A 22513-nucleotide genomic window follows, 5' to 3' on the forward strand; every position below is an offset into this window, starting at 1 on the left:
TACAATACATACATACGTACATATATATCCGCATAATATATCGATCTACAACATGTATACTTAAAAATTTCCCAAATACAAATTCAGCGTGTTATTAACGTAGGCGATAAATATCTATGTATACGAACTAATGGTGAAATAATTAGCTATGCTGTACAGTTTATTGTAGAAGTAATGATTGCCTGATTAATAGACTTAGAGCGATCATTCATAGCGATAATTAATTTCAAAATTTATATGAATCTGGAATAGGGCAATACATTTGTGTAGATAGTGAATATTGAAGGATACGACAGAGTGTATTTATGTCAAATTGAAGCGTTAAGGATGAATACTAGGCGATTTATGTCATATGACTGAAGGCAAAGCAATAGGCAATTTTACGTTTACTCTAAGTATTTTTTCAAAAATAGCAGTAACATTAGCAATCTCGTGCCTGCTTAATTGTGCATTCTCAAGTATATGAGTTTTCATATGAAAATCGCTTTTTAATGACGCTTACATACTTCAGTTATGTCATCCAATCGTTGAACACTCTATAAATTAGCTAATGAGGATATAAAAATTTGAAAATACCAATCTAAATAACTAATAGCAGATAATTGCCCTGCGTGAAGTATTTAACTCAATATCTTTTTATATATCTTATCTGTAGTTTTTAACAGACACAACATAATTTCATAGTTTTTCATAAATGTTATTTTTTAACCAATGAAAAGCAAATTAAATTATACACTCGTACATAGATGCTAGTTAAGCCTTTATTTATATGTTATATCAATACGTCCGTACGGAATGGACTAATTAATTCATTATACTTATGGGACTAGACCAAGATCGTATTAGATTCAGTCCAGTACAATCAACCAATTATCTGTATAATATAATTGACAGGCTACATTACTTATTTTTAACTTCTAAGCCAAAGCATTTAACGAATTCATTTTCAAGTCATTGATCGATTACTACTGAACTACAGTATGCAGTATATTCGTACGATACAATATTGATAAGATCTTGCTTCAGATTAATGATATTCTTAGTAGAAGAAATAGAAATGTAATACATAATTAACTGTACTTTTACGTCATATATGCAATCTACTGTCCACTTTATTGAGTTAACTATCAAAGTGGACATATCACACGATGTAGCACTTATTCTTTTAATTATAAATAAAGAAATAATATTATAAAATCATAAATGAATATTTAAAATGATGCAAATTTTCTCTTTTGTGGTAGTCCATTTTTTATTTTTAATCATCTCTTATCTTTTCTGTAGTAGTAATTAATATTTAATCTTTAATACGTATTCGATTCTTTTCAACTTGCTATTTTATTTCATTGATTTGATGATTGTGTTTGGCTGTCTATTTTAAGTATTATTATGTTTGATATGGTAGAGAAAGTTATGCTAACACTAACTGGTTATAAGTGCAGATGATCAAAAAGTTGAATCCTCTGTCTTTTTACATTTTAGTCTTCATGTCATGACGAAATCGACATTACTGATTCTAGCGTTGCTGAAAGGAGTACTAAAAACTCCAATCACAGCTTCACGGTAAGCCAATGTTGATTCTCTATCTTATTTATTTTACTTTAATGGATTTAATATCTGATAAGGAAAAATTGATAAATGTAGAAAAATCATTCTATATTATGTTGCGATCATTTTTAATTATGTTTTCATCTATTTAGTGAATACTATACAATCATCTCATTCCGTGTTAATATCTGGTACACGTAAAATATAATTATACTCTTCCCGCTCTTTTATTTAGTTAATACATGTTAGCAAGTACCATTTCTACATAATGAGCCCTAAATAATCTAGTAATAACGCATTTTCGAAATTTAAGTTGCTAAGCAATTACCTTTAATGATATTGAATTATTCAATGAGTTTTTATATTGATAAAAACTTTTCCTCACAATATATATATAATCTGTAAGATAATAAAAAGTGCCCTTATAATAGCGTATTTGAGTTGGAAGACTGTGGGGATCACTTACTCAAGTGTTATTGATGAAATAAGTATATCTTATCATATCGAATTAAAATTTGTATAAGTAACTTATTAATCTATATTATATGAATACATTTTACTCAAGACAATTGCTTTAAATAAATTAGATAACAACACCCTTCAGAAAATTAGTTATAAGTGCTGAAAGCCGCAAAGAAATGGAAGACTGGATAAATGTTATCAGAGCTGCTAAGAAAGAACCTCGAGAAGCGGTAGGAAGTATTCAGATAACTGTAAAACTAGAGAATGGGCAATGACTCCTGATCAATTTATCCGATATTAATAAATTGATATTCATTCTAGAAGCATTTTTTTTTCTGTTATTAACCAAGTACTACTACTACTACACGTTATTCTTCAGGTGTATGATCCAATTAATATAACCAATGGCCAACATAAATGGCATGCATGCTCTCATAATCGACCAACTTTCTGTAATGTATGCCGTGAATCGTTTTCCGGTGTCAAATCCCATGGTCTTTCTTGTGAAGGTGCATTTACTATCGCTATTACAGCATAACTTTCAAAAAATTGACTGTTTTGAATATTCTGTATCCTCAGTCTGCAAATATAAAGCTCACAAAAGATGTGCAGCCCGAGCCCCAAATAATTGTAAATGGACTACGAGTGCATCGATTGACAAAGAATGTCTTATCAGTAATGATAAGGTTGTAATAATATCTGTATATTACTAAAAGTAAATTTGAGGCATATTTGTATGTCATAGAATAACTCTGATGTTCTATCTTGCCTATAATTGCTATGTAGTACGCGGTACCTCATCAATGGAATGAAGGAAATCTAGCTAGTGGTTCTAAATGCGGACTCTGCGAGAGGTCTTGCGGTAGTACGAAGAGATTGCAAGACTTTAGATGTTTATGGTGTGGAGTTTCTGTAAGTTTCATAATGATTGCTTATTTTTTTATACCTTTTACAGTATTTGAGAAAACATACACTCTAGTTAAATACTATAAATATTAAATAACAATAGGTTCATAAGGATTGTAAGCCATTGTATCCAGCTAAATGCAGCTTAGGCCCTCACCGAGTATCAACCATACCACCAATTGCTATCAATGTTACAACTGCATTTCGCAGTGTGGTCTGGGAGGTATTACGAATGACACTAAATTCTTATAGTATTTAAAAACTAATAAAATTGGTATCAAATAAAAGTACACGATTATTATGCATTAACATCCGATACAAATGTGATTAACACATTTCTTTTAATTATTCGATCTAACTTAAGGCTAAGCAACCACCAAACTGTAGTCCATTGCTTGTATTTATTAACTCAAAAAGTGGAGAAAATCAGGTAAATTGTTATAGAAGATAATTAGGGAATTACACAATTTCTTATTGTGTCACTCATAGTCGATATAATTCAGTAAAATGACTTTTTCCCATCGGATTAGGGTGTTCGATTCATACGACGTTTTAAACAGCTTTTAAATCCAACGCAAGTTTACGATTTGATGGTCGGGGGTCCATCCGTTGGGTAAATAACTAAAAACATACTAATTTTTTTAAAATTACATGACTACTACTTATTAATTGAATATGGAATAGCAACTTACTCTTATATAATTGTTATTATTATTAGATTATCACTGTTCCGTAACTTTAATCCTTTCCGCGTGCTTATCTGCGGTGGAGATGGGTCAATTGGATGGGTACTATCGGAAGTTGATAAAATGAATCTTTCTCATCAAGTTAGTGTGGCCACTGAACCTAATTATTTTACTCAATTTATTTCTAGAGTATACCTTATATAATAAATTTAATTGTTCCCAACAAAAATATTTTTTATTCTTATCGTGCTATTAAGACATAGTGAATATAGATTATTATGTAGTATTCGTATTTATTCCTTTATGCGGTTAAGTATGTCAATTTTTTAACATAGTGTCAGGTCGGAGTTCTACCTCTCGGTACTGGTAATGACCTGGCTAGAGTATTAGGATGGGGATCAGCATGTGACGATGAGAGCCATGTACCAACAGTTTTAGCACAACTAGAAAAATCCAGTACAAAAATGCTGGATCGGTTAGTTTTCTTTATGAATAGTTGTTACTGATTTATTCTACTTATCTTAAATCTATCTTATTCTGATTTAGCTGGGGAATAATGACCCGAACAAATGATGAAGAAAATGCTGCAGTAAGTATTATTTCATTAGCTTCTATGACGCCTTAATCTCGAGTTAAAATATGTGCATGACAATGCTCTAATATTTCAACTGATAGGACAACTCTAAAATTACTATTTATGAAAGTTCTGTTGCTAGCCATTTGGCAAAGATGATAGAGTCTACTGATAATACTGAAGTCATAAGATCAACAAGGTTTAATAATTTCGTATGATCATTTAAATTATATGCGTTATCGAGTTGCTAATTATTTAACAAGTTTTACTTGCTGACATTTTTGAATTAACAAAAATAGGGTATTCTGTGAAACTGTAAAACAATTGATAGATAAAGTTAAGGCAGCTTTTACGTCAACATCGGATCCAACTGAGCCGGATTCCATCATATACAAGGTTACTACTACTTTATATGATTGAGGACTTTCATCGTAAATAATTATTTGTCGCTTTCGATATTAAATATTACATAATAACAGAAAATGCACTAGTCCAACGCTCTCATACAGTTTTTATAATTCCCTTGTATACATAGTGTTCCGTGTTAAATGAAAAAGTTACATTGCTATTGCGGACTCTATCGGCTGAAACGGAAGCTGCTAGTTCATCGTTCAACGCCAGTACCCATGCTGATGATCAAGTAAACAATTAGATATCGTTATTTTGGGAGGAAATACTCTAAAGCCGATATCATTGTCAATGCATTTATAGATAAGCTTGAGATATAAGGAAGCTCTCAAATCTCGTGCCAATAGTTTAAAGAAAGCAATTCGACAAATTATCGAACATGCAGAAAAAGGTATAACTCTTCCGTCATATTCTCGTCACAAAGTTGGCGATAGCTGATTGAGAACATTATCTTTTACACTTCTTAGCGTTAGATGAACAGAATCGTCCAATTATTTCGCAGAATCTTGACTCACTAAGGTCGATTAGTTCTATATCTGATGTTCCGTTAGATGTACAACGGGATATGCATTGTACGGAAAGTAAAAATAACCAACAAATGTCTACTAATTATGAAAGTAGACCAAGAAAAGGTAGTGAGCCGGCGCCAATGTATAAGGTAATTTATTCCGAAAAAACTGTTAATAGAGATTTATAACTTCATATGTGCGTGAGTTTCTGTAGTAATGCGCTACTAACCAAGCGGATAAATAGTAGAATCGATAAACACTAACCTATAATTATTGTAACAAAAGGATAATAATATGGCGACAAAACCCAGTTTTAAACAATCAATGCCGAATTTATCGGCACCAAAAATAGTTTTTCCTAATGATGAAGATAAGGCTAAAATTAATGCACACCTGATTAATCCTATATTAGCGAAAGCTACCAGCGAAAAATCACTGTACGTTTTTCTTTCTTATATTTCGCTGTTATTAATGATATCATAATGTAACTATAATGATTTTATATTGCAAATTTGAAACTTTAGAAATGGTTATAAGGAGAGATGTATTATGAACAACTACTTTGGTATCGGATTAGATGCTAAAATAAGCCTTGATTTTCATTTGCGAAGAGAAGAACACCCAGATAAATACAGGTAGTATGTGACGATAGTTGGCATTCACGAGATAAGTACTAAAATTATATCTCGACGCTTCAATTAGAAATCGAGCTAGAAATAAGATGTGCTACCTTTTAATGGGAGGACGGGAAATTATTAATAATACGTTTAGAAACCTTTATCGCCGTTTAATTATTGAGGTAAACGAAACTCAAAGAAAAATTATGGAAATGTAGATTTGATAAATAGCTAATGTGCTAATATAATATTTGCCTGCTAAGAAAATTATTAATTATGTTATAATAGTGTGACGGGAAAGAGTTAAAATTACCGAGATTGCAAGGTATTGTCGTACTAAATATCCCAAGGTACAGTATATGATGTACAAAATACGTGCTGTGATTTCTCTTATCAATTTAACAGAAACAAATATTGATATCTAATTTTCTATATAGCTATATGGGCGGTACTAATTTTTGGGGCAGTACTAGAGAAGAAGCTGTAAGAATCTTAGTTTCATAACTAAAACCTATGCTTTTGTAATTTGAAATACTCTATTTGATCATGTAGGGTTTCGTTGCACCATCTTATGATGATAAATTATTAGAAGTAGTGGCTGTTTCTGGTGCTAGCCACTTTGTACGTATTTAAGCTTAATTTAAAAAATTTTTTGATATTGGTACCAGAGGATTATCTTAGGTAGTTAACTAACACCTTTTGTTGTTTTTAGGCTCGAACAAAAGTATTTGGTATTCAGCAAGATCGTTTGACGCAATGTCGTTCTCTTAAAATAACAATTCTCGGCAATGAGGATATCCCTATCCAAGTAGACGGAGAGGCATGGATGCAGAAGCCTGGAGTTATTCAAATAGTTCATAAAAATCGGATGCCAATGCTCGTTCGAAATCAGGTATTTCGTAAAGCCAGTGATTTTAATTGTTGTATCGACTTTGTTAACATATATTTATAACAATTAATTATTGCAGGCCTTTGAAAGTGCATTACGGTCATGGAATGATAAAACGAAGGCACGCTATATTCCACGATTAACAGCTGAGGAAGAAAATGCATTAGCTGGATTAGAACAGGCTAGTTCGAAGCTAATACAGAGGTACTTCTGTACAGTTTTCATTTAGACTTATGCAAAATTTCGTTGATGTAAATTTTTTTGATTTCAAAGTATCGAAATGGTTGCTGAGAGTGAAGCTTATATAGAAACCGACCTATATCAACTAGCCTCCAATACCGCGTCGGCGTTGGATAAATTATTCCCTAACGGCCGACTTCCAGAAGTAAGATTAATAACTAGTGATAATAAATATCTTTATTATATTGCATGATATGTATGTGTTGTGAACATGGAATAGGTAATACGATGTACATCATCTATCTTGTTATAGATTTCCGACTCAACGTTTGTGTTTGATATGATTGAACTTATTCAAACTAACATAGCCAACAATCGGTGGTTTATGAATATGCAATCTTCTAATCTTTCAACGGTATGTCCAGCTATCAAAGTTTTCACTAATGTGGAGATTGATTAAGCACCTAACAAATCATAAATTACTAGCTGTTGATTAACTAATATTCTCTGTTCTGTTGCAGAAATTATGTTCAGAGCAAGAAAGTAATTTAGCCATTTCCTTAGCTACAGTTGAAAGGGAAACTAAAATTATTACCGAAAGATTTTCTAGGAAAGAAACAGTACGAAAGACTTATTAATAACTTTTCTTACTAGATTGTTGTGTATTTGTATCAATATACCATTGATATATGGTCTATATAAACAATTCTATGTCACACATTTTTGGTAGCGTTGCAATCGATTTATTTTAGTATTAAGTTACGAATGATGATAACACTTGATAGCATCTAATTATGTATCGATTGTTATTGTTTGAATTCTAGAAGGTAAAATCTAAGCATTCACAAAAGAAATCTATTAAATCAAGTCAGCAATCATCACAAACTACTAGTTCTAATGGTTTGCTAGCTCCACAAAGCCATCCGGACCACGCTCCTATTAAGGCCACATCAATAAGAGATTTACAAGGTATACTCTCGCTTTAATGATAACTGTTTTTATTTTGACTGTTTATTTTCTCTATTATAAATTTCGTTGAAACTGATAATTGGCGTTCGAGTAAATTCTGAATTGCAATCTACGTAATTTTCGATCATGCCATAAAATACTCAATAACTAGGACTTATAATTTTAGATTACGATATCAATTCATGGGGTACAGATAAAGTTGCCGATTGGGTAGACCAAATTGGTCTGCCGGAGTACACTCAATCATTTCAAGATCACGACATTTGTGGTCGCGATTTACTAACTCTTGATCGAAATGATTTGACGGTATGCGATAACTCGAATGTCTTATCTGCGTTATGTTATAAGTAAATTCATGCTTAAGTATGACCGTTGTAGGATTGCAATTATTACTGTTTATTTCGGACGCGATGTAGATATCGCATAAACTAGATATTAATGGAATAATTTCAATGTTATCAATCGCATAGTTACTCGGTGTCACTAAAGTCGGTCATGTTAAAAGAATCCTACGTGGAATACAAGGACTGCAAGAAAAGATGGGAGAGCAAACATTTAGCATGGATAATTCAGATCGCAAAATGTCTGCGCACAGTATATAAATAAGGTTTTGGCAAAATTTATTTAATTGCAAGTTATGCCGGAGATTCTTAAACAAACGTTCTATAGAGTACGGATACCATTGTGAAACACGTTTTATCCACTTTAATACCATAATCGAATTATTTATCATATTAGCCCGAGTATGCCAATTCTAGACGACACTATTTAACGTGAAAGTTTACTGATGGAGTAGTCTTATTTTATATTGTACAACATCCAGTTTGAAATATTACAAAATTAAATTAATCGTTATATACGTATTAGAAATTTTCGCTATTTTAAATCTGATTCGGCTATCTATTTATTTAGAAGCTTAACGATAATATTAATATGAAGGAAAGAGTCTAGTTTTGAGATAGAATATATGGTATTTATGTATAAATTTATATATATATATATATACATGTATATGTATATGTATTATTACGTATGCACGTTAATTTTTCAAAAAATATCTCATGTCTATATATTTCATTTACGTTGTAACTAAATCGAAAAGCACGTGTGTTACGTAATTGCAAACGTTTTATGTTTTCTTGATTGTGTGCTTTTTTCGAATCACGCGATGAAAAATGTAATTTTCATCTACCTTTTATTTTTTCTAAAAGAAATATTCTATCATGAAGAAAGTATATTCCATTTTCATTCATAAAGTTAATGTATAAAAGCGCTTAGTTGATAATAACTTGTTTTATTTAGATCATTAGTATATGATTATATAATCCTCATCTCAATGATTTAGAGAACCGATATGAGTCCCCTAACAATTAATAATGTACTTAAACGTAATACGACAGCAATTTAACACATCATTGGGTGGTCATTTTTTTGTTTTGGTTATCTTAAGTGAGTGAATGCAACAGAGTATGGCTTTAAACCTGCTTCATTATTTTATAGAATGTTTGAGTAAAAAGATATGTGTTAATTCGTTCCATCCTATAAACAGCACCGATACATAAATGTCGTGTTTTTCAGTGACTTATGTCACCTTATTAACCTACGAGCATAGAACGAAATGAAGTATATACAAAAATTTCTCTGTTAATGATTTAATTTACATATAATTATTTCGGCAATGACGTAACATATTTTCTACTTTTAGCGATAGTATAAATGTAATGATAACATTAATATTGGCAAAGACTTCTATAAAATTTTATTTTGCATTGATCGGTACGTAGAGCTAAGTGCAGACACATCGCACTTTTGCATAGTTATTCAATTTTACTCGTTACTTGTTTAAAAATCAGATTTAATAAACGTTGAACTTTATAGCCTGTGACTCTCTATATCGTCTAATTTTAGATGTATGTACTTGCTGCAGCTAAGCAAGTGGAGTACACTAATGCTGATAGTATGTGTATGCTATCCCATCAACAGTTGAGTAGAAAGCGAGATTCAATATACAAATGGTCAACATATCTTGTCGAGGTGTCAACTACTGTACGCAAGTGAAGACTCATAGTAATCAATGGTCCATCGCACCAGCCCGCTAATCATATCTGATTCAATTCGTTAGTTTTAGAAGACTGCATAACGAAATCTGATTTTGCTGTGTTAACAAGACCTGCTCAACACTGCATGCAATCATTTAAGATTCGAATAATGTCGGCTCCATTCCCATGATTTTATATAATTTATCTTAGAAAATTTTGAGCATTGCTATTACATAGGACTCTACATACACTACCTACTATTCTATCGAAAAGATATTTCTCTACTTTTTTGTTTCATCTTGACAGTGAAGACGTAGACTGAATATGAACAACATGAGATTGAGGAAAATTCCAACCTTAAAATATACTCAAGTTCTTTATTTTCATTAGGAACTTGAGAACGATCATGTTGCTCACCGTAGTACAGTATGGAGTATGGTGCCAATGATACTCAATATAGTGCGTAGGATTCCTATACGAGGTAGTTAAATTTGGTCATCATGACGGATGGTGCTCTCTCACCTGATCGTCAAGGATTACAAAGTTGCTTTTAATCTACTTTAATTTAGTCTACATACTCAGTCAGTAGTCGAATAGAGAAATAGAGATTATTTTCATCGAATGAATAAACAATTAATCAATATGCAGGAGTAACTTTCCATTACTACCTTACGTGCTGGCTGACTCAGCAAATCTGCTATGTTGTATGTATGGTACAATAGTTTCTGTCCATACTGTACTCCACCCAATGCTGTTCTTGTCGTTGACGAAAGATTTACAACCGTTCGAGTAAGCAATCTACGCGTATGAATATTAACTTAGGCATTTCAGCAAATAAGCATAGCGCTATTACTAGATCAGTGTAGGCATATTGAATTGGTGTTTGCAAATGCACTGATTCTGTAGCAAAGCGATTGAAATTAGACCATATCGATGGGAAGCTACAGAATAGTTTAACAACTTTTTGGGCATCCACATTTTGAACTGTTGCATACTTTTTATTTCACTCTCAGCACTGAATAGCAGGCCCCCTCTATTCGTAGGTCATTATGACGGCCTTGGCTCGCATAATAAGAGATAGTTAATGCAGCGACTTCTACTCATCTTTCTCTTCAAAATCCCTGATTCACTGTTACTCACAAGTCAAAACTCGCTAATTGAATTAAAAACCAAACACCTTTACCATTCGATATGCGCCGTCTAGATTAATTAATTAGAACCAACACCTTCATACTGGATGTATGCCGTCTATAGGCTACTACTTTAGTGAGATCTCATGCTCTCTATAATTTATTATTACCAGAAAGCAATACATTCTCTCTTCGATAGAAATAATTTATTTATTATTTCAAGCAAGTGCATCTAGAGGATTTTCTACCCCGTTTGTTGATGGCCGCGCCGCGTTAACGACTCATTCAACCCATACTATACTTGATTTTCTATACTGAGCTAAAGAGTATTTTTCAAGAGGCTTTCTCGACCCTAGACCCCAACTACCCCATCATCAGCTACGGACCGCCGCCCGTCGGTACAGAACCGTCCTGCAATTGAATGTACTAACGACTGCGAACGTTACCTTGGCAGCAGTTCAGGAGTGGCAAAGGCGCCGTAGAAAATCTTCCTCCATTGCTTCGCGATGCGTCTGAAACGTTTCTTGCTACGTTATTACCCTCCAGGTACTTAAATATCATCGATTTCTCTATCATAACCTAATAGCTGGATAATGGAATAGTTTCAAGTGAAGTGATAGCCAAGTTTTAGTGCAAATGGTTGCCATTTCGCGTCGAGCATTGATAGCATCAGCGATGCCACTGCTGGTCCTAGTTTTTCCTATCGGCAATGACTTTCTCTAGATTAAATGAAATTAGTAATGGTTTCCTTTTCTATTTAATTATTATTATAGGGATTATCTTGGAATATGAACAAAATTGCCAATTGCGAACGAAATGCATCGATCTACTAGATTTAAAACCAGAGTGAGTTGATCAATCTACAATAGTTCCATTGCCAATGCGCATACAGCGGTGGATGTTAAAGGATAGATATACATGTTGTATACGACGATTGCATACTTTTTTAAACGATAGTAAAGTAATTTCATTACTTATTTTAGGACCGATATCGATGATTTATTAGAAGATGTTGCAAATAAAGAACCTCTAATAACTCCGTCCAAGTATGAACAAGTTAGGAGACTAATTGCAAGTATCCTTGACATACCGTACGGCCAAAATAGCCTATGCTACGTGTAAAATCCATCCTTTCATCAATACATACAAATACTGTGTTTAATCGAATTGAATTCCACTGCTCATCCAATAAACTGAGAAAAAGAAATCTTTAAATGCTGTGCTATGCTATAGTACATTTATAAACCCAACAGTAGTTAAAATTATTGTTTTGGAAAATGTCTACCATAGCTTATTTTTGTAATTCAAAATTGGACGGTTTGTACATTGTAGACGTAGTCCTGCGATACTTTGCAGTAGCATCAGGCCAAAAGAGCTTGTATTCATCAACCAATGTCTCTTGCCTACAAAAAAAGATTTTTCTCTTAACGCTATCTTTACACAGAATTACAATATAAACTCGCTAACAAAGATACAAAGAAATTCTATTTATTTAAGGTAATCCAAATGATGTGATTGAATTTTCAATTCGTAATATACACGTATATAAGCCAGACTGGACTCGATCGATGCTCTCGCCAGCCACGTTCACTTCATATTAAACCTTCTTTATCAATATGATATCATTTTCCTTCTAATAGGTCCTCAGGGCACACATTCTACCTCTTACGAATGTCGCTTTCAATAAGCCGGGAACTAGGTATCCATAAAAAAATTCTATATAGTAGCAAATAAGTATTATCTATTATAGATTAGGATGCGTTAAGAACTCTATTTTTTAAACTGCCCAATATTAATACAGTGCTTGTATATTACAAATTTTATTATAGTTTCATTACTGGAAGCTATGATCGCACTTGTAAAATATGGGATACATCATCAGGGGAAGAGCTTTACACATTAGAAGGCCATAGGAACGTTGTCTACGCAGTTGCTTTCAATAATCCATACGGGTATAAGTTATTAAATAAGAATAAATCTCTGTATTTCTTTTGAGATTTAATTAATTTAACATTTTATTATCCTGAAAGATAAGACTTTGAAAGTATATCAATTAGTTTACTTACATATGGACATTAAATTGACTTTTCAGCGACAAAATTGCCACGGGATCTTTTGATAAAACGTGCAAGGTTTGACAATGTCATCATACTGTGTATTAAAATAAAATCACTGTGAAAAATCATTTAAACAAAATTAAAGTGATACTCTGACAATATACGAGTCTGCTTATAATATTATCGTTGTCATTTTGTAATAACCTCTTTAAACTACCTTACTTGATATAGCTTTGGAATGCAAATACTGGAAAATGTTATCATACATTTAAAGGACATACAGCCGAAATCGTAAGAAATTAATTTCGATTGTATCACGGTGCACGAATAACTTTATTATATTATATCGATAACGGCGTCAATATATAAATTTCGGTAGACGACGTGGTTAAGATTTATACATTAATAAGTAATGATCTACCCATATTAGTTCTAATCCCAGTTAAGATAACAATTAATCTACAATATGTTATGGCATTACAATGATAAAAATGAATAATATAGGTTTGCCTTTCCTTCAATCCTCCGAGCACTATAATTGCCACGGGTAGTATGGACACTACTGCTAAATTGTGGGATTTGCAAAGCGGAACAGAAGTCGCTACATTATCTGTAAGCCTTTAAATTACCTACTGCTTATTTGCAAGAATTATATAAAATTTAGATGATAGTATGATAGTATTACTATCTCAATGTACAAAAATTAAGGCAAATTATGTGGATTGATTGCTATTGAATTAAACATCTATCGATTGCATATCTGCAGAAGCAAAATACTAAAGTTTAAGTAATATCTACAATAGGGTCACACTGCAGAAATAATTTCACTAGCATTTAATTCAACTGGCAATAAGCTGGTTACTGGATCATTTGATCATACTGTTAGCATATGGGATTCGGAAACTGGTAGACGAATACATACACTGATAGGTCATCATAGTGAAATATCCAGTACCCAATTTAATTATGATTCATCGCTCATTATAACTGGATCAATGGTAAGATAAGCTAGTCATATCAGTCACGCCCTATTTTATTAATACTCAAGCACTGTTTGTTTTATTAATTTACTCCATAGTCTTTATCAATGTCTCTAACAGTCTTGATTTCGCAGGATAAAACATGTAAATTATGGGACGTCAACAGCGGAAAGTGTATTCATACATTCAGGTATTTCAGTCTAACATCGCATGGAGTCGTTGATAGGATAGATAGAAAATTGATGGAATGTTGAAAAATTGCTTATTGGTTACTAAATTTACCTAATTCGATAATTATCCAGTGGCCATGAAGACGAAGTTTTAGATGTTAGCTTCAATTTTACTGGACATAAATTTGCAACAGCCTCAGCTGATGGTAATTAAATAAATCTTTCCTATGGTTATACGAAATTTAGTATTACTTCATTTATTAGCTATTGCAAGTTACTGTTAAATTTAATGGGAGTGAATCTTAACTTTTCTAGGAACGTGTAGGGTTTATGACGCTTATAATCATAATTGTATTACTAAATTGATCGGCCATGAAGGCGAAATTTCTAAAGTAAATATATGATGATATCGATGAGATTGATGAACGAAATTTTATATTTACTAAATTATTAAAATACTAATTTTTATCTCTACTAGGTATGTTTTAATCCGCAAGGCAATAAAATATTAACAGCAAGTAGCGACAAAACAGCTAGATTATGGGATCCAGAAACTGGCAATTGTCTGCAGGTAAAGAAGTAATAACGTAGTCATTTCGATATCAGTGATCAGTATGTGGCATGATCAATAACGTAAATGAATATACAACACTTTTTAATAGATCTTGGAAGGACATAGTGATGAAATTTTTAGCTGTACATTCAACTACGAAGGAAATATGATTATTACAGGTTACAATATACAATATAGTGCATTTAAAGGATAGATAGCTGAGCAAATTAAGATAATATATGTAACTTACTTAATTTTAATCGTAGGGAGTAAGGATAACACGTGCAGAATCTGGAGTTAACAAGCATAGAATCTGAAATTAGCTGGGATTGCTCCTAAAGTTAGTAAATGGATAGGGCACACTTAACTTCGATAAAATAGTTTTCCCCGGTGTATCTAACATTAGCTTTTAACACCAATAGGTATATTATTAAGATGATGTCATATAATTGTACGAAATGATAAATTTTATAATAAGCCGTGCGTAGTCAATAATGGTAAATGATTGATAAATCAATTACGGTGTCACCATCAATGCAGAGTAAAACTCTATTTGATTTCTTTACAAAGAATTTGATAACATCAGACGCTATGTGGTGTAACTATTATTCCGCTGACGAAGGCTATGATATTTCATGTAAAATCTTAAATCATGTAGAACTAATTTCATTTACTATTTTCAAAGGTTGATTAGATATATTATATCGCCATTATATTATAAAAATGAATATGTACCAGATTGTGAATGTAAATATAATGTATTGCGATTTAAGATGCCCTAATGTTACGTAACTTTTAAACAATAATCGCTAAACTCCTGGCATTATCGATTTCTTCACCCTTTTACGATATAATAAAACTGCCCATTCTATTTTTATCGAATACTAATAAGCACTGGCGAATGATGATATACTATTAGCATTAATAGTATATTTGCAGTATAAGTGCAACCGTAACTGAGGATCCTGAAGTTTGAAATTCCCATATAGTTAAATAACACGTATAGTTAAGTGTAGAGCAAAGTAAGCTAGAAATCGTTTCCTGCATTTTAAAATAATTTGAGTGCATAAATGTCTTCGCATAATAGGAAAATAGTCATTACAAATGGTCTGTGTTAAAAATTGTTAGATTTTGAGTGCTCATTTATTTCCTTTTTCCTTTCAAATTAAATTAACAACGCATTGTCCCATATAAAAATTTAAATAGAACAAAAAAATGTACTAAAACAAGATTATATACTCAAACAAATTAAAACTTCTTCTATAAATTATTAGTTTATGTAATTAAAGATAGAGGGGTACTATTGTATGGATATTACTACGTTACAAAAACTTGAAAAAATGTAAAGTTAAGAAATTATCAAACGCTTGGTTGCCTAATATTTTTGATTGATTATATGGAAATTTTTAGTGCATTAAGCATAGCTAACGATGATCTATTTTAAATGATATCGTAGTTATAATTACGTAGAATTTTCAATAAAGCTAGATATAGTACTATTTATGTAGGGTAAAAATCGTAGCACTCTATAAATTTACTTTTAGCGAACTCAGTCATTAGATCTATTAGGTTGCACACTATCATCATGTTGTTCATGCTTTTCTAATGTGTCACCATCCATTAAATTAATCTCCTCCAAATGATCATTACATAAATTGTTAACATCTAGATTATCGTTATCGTTATCGTAGCAATTAGAATTTCTTGGAGTAATCTTAGTTATTGACTGTGATTGACGTTTTGAAACATGATTCGATTGATCTGAAGTCGATCCCACAATTTGATCAGGTTGATCAGTATTTTCTATTATTTCTTTATCCATATGCGTCAATTCTATGCTCTTTTCTTTCTTAGGCCTTAACACATAATACCAATATAACACCACGATAATTATTACTACTAATATAAATGAAACCACGCCAGCAACGATCCCAATTGTCATACTTTGTTGACTTCCTGTCAATGCAGTGCCTATAGTATTGACAAAGGGTACCGATCCAGTTCCAAGACCAGAAGTAAAAATTTGTTGTGAACTAGATGTTGTCGATTGCTTTGAACTTGTTGTGGGAGCAGCATTACTTGCCTTTGAAATAGGCTTATTTGTTGAAGGTATTTTGGTTGTAGATGGGATTTTATTAGTAAAATGTGTTGTAGATTTTGTTAAGGTTGTTGAAGTAGTAGTGGGTAAAATTTGGCCATTAATACAAATAGCTTCTTTTACTTCATGTCTTGATTGATTTGGAATAAATTCTATATTCTGACTCTTAGGTGATTGATATGCTAAATCAAGTAGACGTAAACCCAAAATTGATACATTATTCAAGCATAGACCACCTAAGCCATTATTTCCATCGCCCAACTGAATTGTTATATTATTATGTAAGCTCAATTTCACCACATCTTGTACTTCTTTACCGTCGACAGAAATCAAATTTCTTTCTAAATCAATTAAGACATCATGACGTTGTTGATCGTTATACTTTACTCGATTTAATTCATTCAATATTATATTAGAATCGTTTACAACCAACAATATTCTACTGTTATCGATAGCTAGGATTAATTCACTTTGTGGGCTATTTTCAATTGATAATTTTAAATTAAGAATATCAATATGAGACAAATTGGTCCAAAATGATAAGAAAATCCGATTGTCTGACGGATTAAATTCGCTGTTAGTATATCTTATACCATTTCCGTTACTAAACTGAGCCCCTCGAACTATATACAAGCAAAAAAATAATATAAATTAGTTAATAATATATATTATTCGCACGTCAAGAGATAATTAACTACGAAAGGAAAACCATACAAATTATCATAGTACTTACTGTGACTACAGACTGGTCCAATATATTGCGTTGATGAACAATCGCAATAAAATGAAGAGTAATTTCCTTGACATACGGAAAAGTGTTGACACGGAGTTTTAAAGCATGGAATTTTACAGCTATTAACAATGGTATTTCCGATATATTGTTGAAGACTATATTTCTTCAGTCCAATAAAGAAATCACCTAGGCAACCAGTAAAACCATCCATATTCCTATACAGCAAACAAAATGGTTTGGATACAAACGCATATGAATTATTATTTAATATAAATATAAATGTATGCTTACGTAAATAATACTATCAAATTTTGTTGAAAAAATAGTCAGTTTGAACCATTAATCATAAACTATTTACATTGCAGAGTTATAGCCAATTGAGAGTATTCCACTGAGATCAAATCGAATTAATTGGTGAATAGTGGACGTTACGCCTTTCTTTTCAAATGATGTAGCTTGATCAACACTAAGCCAACTTCCAGATAGCGATAAACTAAACCTTATTTGATGCCAGTTATCATCGTTGTATAGATTATAACCTTCAGCTGCAACGGATAGTTGTTGTTGGCCATGACCTTGTCCTAAATCATATGTTAGATTCACTTGCTTTGGAGATACGGTCAGTACAACTCGAGTTGATAACCCTTGCAAAAAAAGTAAGATCCCATAAACTGATTTCCCTTTAAATGAAATTCTAATATGACCATCGGATAATTGTTGCCGATTTAATGCAATTCCATGACGATTTGAAGTTAATGTTATTATATCTGATGGAGGTGCTAAATGAGAACATAATTTACATATTAGAAATGAGAACTAATAAAGTCATACAAAGATATTAAAAATCGGTAGTTCATTAATTTGAAATTAATATTATAATATCTGATAGAAGTACTAAGAGAGAATATAATTTAAACATTACAAATTAGAAATGATAAGTCATGCAAGATAATCAGAAATTGATAGTTTATTGATTTGAAATTAATATTATAATATCTAGCGGAGGTGATAAAGAGGATATTGTTTAAATGTTACAAATTGGAATTAATAAAGTTATATAAAGATAATTAAAAATTGATAGTTCTTTATTTATAACTAATCTTAATAAATTCTCTTGAATAATAATAGCACTAGGTTTATTTTCATACCTTGACCATCGCAAGTTAAGCTACCAAGTTGGATAAGACTTTGTCGTTGGATATCATTTGATTGGTAACCGACATGGACCTGAGTAACCGGTAAATGTGCTTTGCTGGTCAAAGTACCTTCATCCGATGCCCATGTTTGTCGATTGGCATCACAATTACATACTTTAGTCTTATTGATGCAGGAATCTACAGTACCGCAAGCACATTTTCGAGAACCAATTGGAGCACCACTCCAACTATTCATAGCTTGGCCATGGCGAGATACCCACCATACGTAAGGTTGATGAGGATAATTAAGCAGAACAGATCGGCTACAGAAATAGTTTAAGACTTGACCACACGTATTAGAGTTATTAATTAAAGCAGTAATTTGAGAAATTGAAATATTCTGTAATTGAATTCCTATACCATCTTGATAAGTAATATCAATAACACGAGCACCAGGTCCAATAGAATTATTTTGTGGTACATTATACGGATTAGTTCCAAATTGATGACGAATAGTGGTTATAGTTAAATCAGATCTGCTACAAAAAGTGGGAAATGGCTGTAGTAAACCATTAGGGCCATCAGGGTCGATATTATACCATCCATCCGCCTTACTTTCTTGAAGGCGAAAGATATCGTAGCAAGATTGTTGGTATCGATCTATATATTTATGTATAATAAAATTTTCAACCTATTCGAATCCCATATTAACAAAGTATAACATTCAATCTTATGCTTGTATTGTATCCGACTTCTATTACAAATTATTCATTTAGAGAAGAAAATGACTCGTATCTCATCAGGTAAAGCAATGCACAACGCAATCCATTTAGGTATAGATTAAAATATAATACTTTGATTTGAAGAATTATTTCAGTGCTATATTAACTTTAAACTGTAAAAATATCTCGGCAGCATAGTATACCACTGGCAAACGCTACGGAAAATGGATATAGTTTTTTTAGTGTATTAGGAAAGAATTTTTAAATATCGTAATACTTATATATATCTTCTTCTCATCTTATTCTCTGTATTTCCTATAGATACACAATTACATACTCTCATCCTACTTAAAATACCTCGTAAACTCGATTTACATGCAATAAATTTACAAAAAGGTTTCAATCTTTTAGAATAAGAGTCTATTGAAATACTGTTATATGCGGTTAAGTACAAACTTACATTGTTGGCATCGGGTACCCTCATAATGATTGGTAGGGCTACAGTTGCATTCAAATGTATTATATTTATTCTTACATTCTCCACCGTGTTGGCAAGGATAGAATGGAAGACAATAATCTTGAGCACCGCATATATTTAATTGGACATCGGTTAACGAATAGTAGATCGATTGAAATGTTGTAATTGCCCATTCCATGTTAACTGTTGAATACATCCATGAAATTGAATTGTTACAGTTCGATTTTGAGTCTTATTTTGATTATCGATTGGCTGGAGAGATGTTAATGTTGTTTCTTCATTATCAAGTATAACGCGGCAATGTGTTCGATTTAATATAACAGATAAGTGATGCCAGTAACCGTCAAAAATGTCTCTATTAATGACTGCTGGCAAAGGTGCAAAATTGGATACATCAACAAATATGACCTTGTTATTTATAAAAAGTCGAAGCATATGCATGGATTGAGTTTCAGTGATATATAATAGTTGAGTTTGTTGTGAATACGATGCACGAAATACAAACGTTAAATTATATTCAGCAGATTGATTATAAATCTGCTCCATGAATTGAATGCTTGATTGTGATTTGGATAAATAAGCTAATTGAATATCTTGATTTTGGCAAGAAAGTTGACTTAAATTTCCAATAATTACCTTCTCTTTGACGAAGAGATTAGCATTATTCTGAGAGAATGTAATATTATGCATACATCCGATAAAATTTTGAGTCAAATTGAATCTTGTCTGAATTTCGCTTGGTGTGCCACCGATATACGCTATGCCATGGATGGAATAACGATTGAATGGTGCTAATAAATGTTGAGAATGAGAAAGGAATGAATCGACTTGTAGAATAAAATTTTCTCCAAGTCGATATAGATTAACCATATGAGGTTGATGATTGCTGATTAATACTCCATTATTTAGCTCCATACTGTTCAATCCTAGACTTTCATCATGAATAATCCATAGCGCTTTCAAATAGCCAGATTTTATTTGGATGGATAGATAACTTGAATTCCCGGAAATAGGTAAAAGAAATAGCTGTCCATCGATTTGATTACTTTTAATTTGAAATTGGAGCGTCATATTATCGGCATGATCGGTAATATTGACCGCCATATAGTTACGTCCATCAAATGCCGTAGCCCCTATCAAGGTGAAATAATTACAATTAAAATAAGCCATAGTGTATAGGCTGAGTTGATGTCTTTAAACTATTATATATCAAAAATATTATATGAAATATAGTACTGTAGTATTTCTGCATCTAGTGATTACGTAGTCTACTAATAATATTAAACTGAAATAAAGCGTTCTTGATATATAAAGCAACTACGAACGTTACTTTATTCAGCAGCGAAAATAAATGAATAACGCCATTTCACAAAAAATATATAACAGAAATTTATCACTCTCAGAATAAATTAGGGAATGCTACTATTAATAATTTACGCTGTATTGATCTAGTATCCAGTCACTTATACTCTAAATATCGGATATTAACGCAATGCGGCTATTTCCCCATTTACAAGATAAAAATAAATTTTACTTACTTTAGTCATTAATCTAGCCTGATAACCATAATATGAAAGTAAGTACAGAAACTTAAACCTTACATAGCCTAACTGATAATGGTTATTATCGGGAATCATAGTTATGAAGAAATTTTGCTCTAGATAATTACTCTAACTAAGCTATTTTCTGGACTAAGTTTAGTATCTATAAACATAGGGTTAAAATAATTAGTAGCTTATGATATAGAATCGAGGAAAGAAGCTGACCATACAATAATGAAGCCAGTAACTACTGTTAATAGAGCTATCAAATAAATTCTGAATTTAAATATTAACTTAAATCAAAGCTATTTTCTAACCTTATACTAATATACAGTAATACTAATTTACATCTACTTCTATGCAATCAAATAGATAACTTTTGAAATGGAGCAAAAATGCGAAATTGAGTACGGATAAATTAATGGTGGCTATTACTGTAAGATATACCCATATATAATGCAATACTTTTAGGTTATAACATGGATAGCTTTTGAAAATGGAAATAAAACTAGAAATTGACCACAAGATTAAACTTTCCGTCATCTTTGTCGTGAGATATATCCACACACTAGTAAATAATTTCAGACAATCAAATCGATAACTTGTGCAATGTTAGGAAATCGAGCAAAGATAACGTCCTCCTCATAACTAATTTTTAAATTTCGAAATGGCATTACAACAAGAAATCGAGTATAAGTCAAAATTCGGATTTTTTTATAGTAAAGCATACTAATGTCGTTGTCATGCTACTTTCATCGTAAATTCAATCTTATGTAAAGGTATACCCTTTGATATAGCTGATTATGAATTATATCCATCCTTAAAAGATGAAAACTTTTAATCTAAAATCACGAAGAGAGATTCACTAGAATGTAAGATAGATCATAACTATTACTTCCTTATTTGCATTGTAGTAGTCATAAATTTATTGTTTAAACTAGCTCAATTTGTTTTATTTCCTGATCTTTCGAGAAGTACTGTATAGATTATATCTCTTATAGTCAATTACATATCAATAGGCAAAATGGATAGATAGCCTTTTTAATACGATTAAATGGAATATCAACAAAAAATTTAGAAATAATTACAAATTTTGATCTAGTTATTGAGCAATTTCCACTCCAGCTA

General features: G+C 31.8%; 3 protein-coding genes across 3 annotated transcripts; 2 read left to right on the forward strand and 1 right to left on the reverse strand.

Annotated features, from left to right (window-relative positions):
- Positions 1 to 1492: 1492 nt before the first annotated feature.
- Positions 1493 to 8350, forward strand: TRIADDRAFT_52046 (uncharacterized protein; the record flags this gene model as incomplete). Its single annotated transcript, XM_002107969.1, has 30 exons — positions 1493 to 1563; positions 2153 to 2240; positions 2390 to 2519; positions 2590 to 2696; positions 2797 to 2922; positions 3020 to 3139; positions 3281 to 3346; positions 3447 to 3529; positions 3635 to 3743; positions 3938 to 4077; positions 4149 to 4191; positions 4278 to 4375; positions 4476 to 4572; positions 4712 to 4816; positions 4888 to 4975; positions 5052 to 5242; positions 5379 to 5530; positions 5618 to 5728; positions 5796 to 5892; positions 5999 to 6060; positions 6148 to 6193; positions 6263 to 6331; positions 6423 to 6602; positions 6679 to 6803; positions 6873 to 6984; positions 7093 to 7194; positions 7301 to 7399; positions 7604 to 7748; positions 7900 to 8054; positions 8219 to 8350. 30 exons carry the CDS (start codon positions 1493 to 1495, stop codon positions 8348 to 8350), a joined length of 3249 nt encoding a protein of 1082 aa, XP_002108005.1.
- A 3073-nt stretch (positions 8351 to 11423) lies between these two features.
- TRIADDRAFT_49686 (uncharacterized protein) lies at positions 11424 to 14978 on the forward strand (the record flags this gene model as incomplete). Its single annotated transcript, XM_002107970.1, has 16 exons — positions 11424 to 11463; positions 11691 to 11763; positions 11901 to 11992; positions 12362 to 12414; positions 12558 to 12616; positions 12747 to 12869; positions 13010 to 13049; positions 13206 to 13265; positions 13479 to 13586; positions 13778 to 13972; positions 14089 to 14144; positions 14257 to 14330; positions 14440 to 14516; positions 14603 to 14695; positions 14787 to 14856; positions 14944 to 14978. The coding sequence occupies 16 exons, from the start codon at positions 11424 to 11426 to the stop codon at positions 14976 to 14978; spliced, it is 1248 nt and encodes a 415-aa protein (XP_002108006.1).
- Positions 14979 to 16226: 1248 nt separating this feature from the next.
- Positions 16227 to 21014, reverse strand: TRIADDRAFT_52048 (uncharacterized protein; the record flags this gene model as incomplete). Its single annotated transcript, XM_002108717.1, has 6 exons — positions 16227 to 17398; positions 17509 to 17723; positions 17867 to 18287; positions 18657 to 19335; positions 19827 to 19864; positions 20039 to 21014. 6 exons carry the CDS (start codon positions 21012 to 21014, stop codon positions 16227 to 16229), a joined length of 3501 nt encoding a protein of 1166 aa, XP_002108753.1.
- Between the last annotated feature and the right edge of the window lie 1499 nt (positions 21015 to 22513).

The sequence above is a fragment of the Trichoplax adhaerens genome, genomic scaffold (assembly GCF_000150275.1).
Source record: "Trichoplax adhaerens TRIADscaffold_1 genomic scaffold, whole genome shotgun sequence".
Lineage (NCBI taxonomy): Eukaryota > Metazoa > Placozoa > Uniplacotomia > Trichoplacea > Trichoplacidae > Trichoplax > Trichoplax adhaerens.